Source organism: Ailuropoda melanoleuca, chromosome 4 (assembly GCF_002007445.2).
Source record: "Ailuropoda melanoleuca isolate Jingjing chromosome 4, ASM200744v2, whole genome shotgun sequence".
NCBI lineage: Eukaryota > Metazoa > Chordata > Mammalia > Carnivora > Ursidae > Ailuropoda > Ailuropoda melanoleuca.
The window spans coordinates 8,191,313-8,194,044 of NC_048221.1; the positions used below are offsets into that span (position 1 = coordinate 8,191,313).

At 57.1% G+C, this 2,732-nt stretch overlaps 1 protein-coding gene across 3 annotated transcripts; it reads right to left on the reverse strand.

Annotated features, from left to right (window-relative positions):
* TMEM205 (transmembrane protein 205) lies at window positions 1–2,481 on the reverse strand. 3 transcript variants are annotated; one of them, XM_002921352.4, is made up of 4 exons: window positions 2,328–2,479; window positions 1,658–1,766; window positions 1,389–1,552; window positions 1–366 (listed from the first exon to the last, which is right to left on the reverse strand). In XM_002921352.4, exons 2-4 carry the CDS (start codon window positions 1,755–1,757, stop codon window positions 61–63), a joined length of 570 nt encoding a protein of 189 aa, XP_002921398.1. In that variant the 5' UTR covers window positions 1,758–1,766; window positions 2,328–2,479; the 3' UTR covers window positions 1–60. The 3 variants fall into 3 exon arrangements, with proteins under 3 accessions (XP_002921398.1, XP_002921399.1, XP_034513698.1); XM_002921353.4 differs by having other exon boundaries at window positions 2,248–2,398; XM_034657807.1 differs by lacking the exon at window positions 1,389–1,552 and having other exon boundaries at window positions 1–443; window positions 2,328–2,481.
* Between the last annotated feature and the right edge of the window lie 251 nt (window positions 2,482–2,732).

The following is a 2,732-nucleotide window of genomic DNA, read 5'->3' on the forward strand; positions in this document are numbered from 1 at the left end:
TTTCCGAAGAAGTGTTTATTAACATTCGGGGCCTCAGCAGGGCCGGAAGGGAAGCAGGTGCTAGAGGCTCCTGAGGCCTCCGGCAAGGCCTGCAAGGCACAGCCCATTGCTCAGGAGGCAGCCCAGATTGCAAATGGAGGACAGGCCATGGTAGCGGAAAAAGGTCTGGCGGAGGGCACTGTACTTGGGGTCCTGCCCCCGCAGCTGTTGGTAGGGGTCGGGGCCCTGGTGGCTTCCAGACACCTCCCCGCCCAGACCCCGCTCCTTCTCCACCCTGTGCAGGGCCCGCATGGCAGCTGTGGTGCGGGGCTCCAGCCAGCGGGCGTTGATGGCGGACAGCACGAAGTTCAGGAGCAGCAGGCAAAGCTGGCAGGGTGGTGAAGGAGGACAAGGTGAGTCATGCCCGGGAGGCCGGGGGGTCCTAGGGAGGGTCCTCCTGCATCCTTAAAGCCCAGAGGCGGGTGGGAGATGGCATTAGGCCAAAGCTAGGCCTCCCTGTCTTTCCCCAAACCTAGTCTAGAGGCCCGAACAGAGCTCCAGCTCTCATACCCTGAAAACAGCAGCTCCTAAGGAGAGGCTCCACCACTGTCTCCTCTATTCACTACCCCCAGCCCCTGCCAAAACCTTCTGAGCCTCTCCTCCTCTGATACCCAGACTGGAAGTTTCTACAACACAGCCTTGTCTCCTCCCCTCCTGCTCCCCAAAACTGGGGGTATCTCCGGGCAGAACCTCTCTTCCCCAAATTGGGACAGAGCACCGTAACTGTTCCCCCCAAAGAGAGCCTAAGACAGGGCCCATCTCCTCTACGGTCCCTGCCCAGACTCCAGAAGCTGAGAGTGGGCCCACAGGGAGTGAACAGAAAGTCCTTGAAATTCTAGTTACCCAAAATCCTCTCCTGTCTCTTTGGGATTATTCTTGAAACCCTTGTCAGGCCTCAACTGCCCACATCTGAGGAACAAAATGGGGGCAGGGGGAGGGCAGGATAGAGAAATATGAGATGCAGAGATGGTTCCCTTCGTTGTGGCTGGGAAAATGTGTGGATGGGAGTGGGGGACTATAAATTCCCAGTCAGGCTGGTTTTTAAACAATGAGCTGGGGTCACTGCCCCAATCCAGCTGAGTCACCACAACTTGGCAGCAGGCCCAGCCAGAGGAAAGAGAGGGAGCAGCAGCCAGGTGGGAGCCACTGAGGGATAGATAGGGCTAGTAGGACGGTTGTGCAGGCTGTGCACTGCTCAAGGGTATTCAGAGCCCAGTTTCATATCCACCAGGAAGGTACAGTTGCTTGCTTGTTTGTTTGTTTAAATTCTCACAAAGGTGTAGCCATAGGTGCTCAGTGGGGTCCTGGGAACGAGTCTCCAGAGGACAGTGGAGCCTAAGCCCGCATACCTGGCTGGCCTCCCAGAATGTGAGCTGAGCCCAGGCATGTTGTGGAGCCAAGATGCAGAGGTTGATGAAAGCACAGCCCATGGAGATGTGAAAGTAGAAAGGGAAGAGTTTGCTCTGCACGAGGCCGAAGGTATGTCGGGGAAGGTTTCGGAAAAGCAGGAAGCCTATAGGGTACAGGGAACCACACACCTGTTAGGACACTTCCAGGTCCCCCTCTCATTTTTATCTCCACCCTGGGTACCCATGATGTCCAGGTGGAGGGTCCCTACCTGAGACGAAGGTCACCCACATTTGCATGCCCCAGGCCCCTGACAAGACCAGTAGATAGACCATCTTAGTCAGGCTTCCTGGATTCCCGCCTTCCTCCATCTTGCAGGCCTGGGAAAGAGGCACCGGGTGTTTCCGTGTTTTACCTTTGCCCCCATGGTCTTCAGCCTGTGAGCCTGCTCATGGCCAGGGTCACGGCCAACCCAGGAGAGATCGATAAGGGGTACGAGCCCGCGAATGAGGGTGGGGAAGCCCCAGAACAATCCCGAGACAACCTCCAACCCCATCTCTCCAAATGTCAGCCCTCAAGATCTCAGGCTCTCTGGACCCTAGCGTCCGCGCTGCCTCTGAGACCCGAAAATTTCAATGAGCCCCAGCAACTCAAACTCGGAGCCCTGGGTATTCAGATATCCCCCCAGTGACTCCCAAAAATCAGCCCAGGGACCTAATTCTAACAGTAAAGACCCTTGCTCTCATCTCAGGATCCCAAATATCACTAGGAAGATCCCAAAGCACCCCCGGACACCCCACCTAATCCCGGGAAACCCCAAATCTCATCCCGAGGACAGCGACCCTATCACTGCACCCAGACCTCAACCCGCAGCACCCAGGAGTCCGAGAACAGAAGTGCTGGGGCCAGATCTCGGGGGCCGGGTGGGCCGGGCCCGCTACCTCACTCCGGTGCTCCCAGGTGGCCTGCGGACCTCTTGAGTCACCGCCCAAGAATTCATCCCGCCTCCCAGCTAAGTCCGAAGCCAATTGGATTGTAGATCTGCCGCCTCCCGTACCGCCCTCTTAGATATTGACTAATCGATTAGCGGAAACCAGCCTGGAATCCCGCCCCCTAGTCTGGATTTCATCCAATTACACCGCTGCTCCTAAGATCTGCGGAAGCGGGAAGGCGCCAATAAGGCCTTCGGCTGCATCGCGGGGGCGGAGCTAAAATGTCAGCCCCACCCCTCTCTGTGACTCTACCTTTGGGCTTTGCGCGTTTTAATGCGATGGTGTCCCCACGAGATCAAATTTCAGCGTCACAGCTGGGGACTGGCTTTGCGGTCCTTGAGGGGAGAGCATGAG

Bases quoted from the DNA above. Each gene is read 5' to 3' on its own strand.
- TMEM205 (XM_002921352.4), bottom strand. From the start codon at position 1,757: ATGGAGGAAGGCGGGAATCCAGGAAGCCTGACTAAGATGGTCTATCTA. The intron at 1,553-1,657 runs GTAGGGACCCTC...TGTACCCTATAG, and splicing joins GTGGGTGACCTTCGTCTCAG to GCTTCCTGCTTTTCCGAAAC. The intron at 367-1,388 runs GTATGCGGGCTT...CCACCCTGCCAG, and splicing joins CATTCTGGGAGGCCAGCCAG to CTTTGCCTGCTGCTCCTGAA.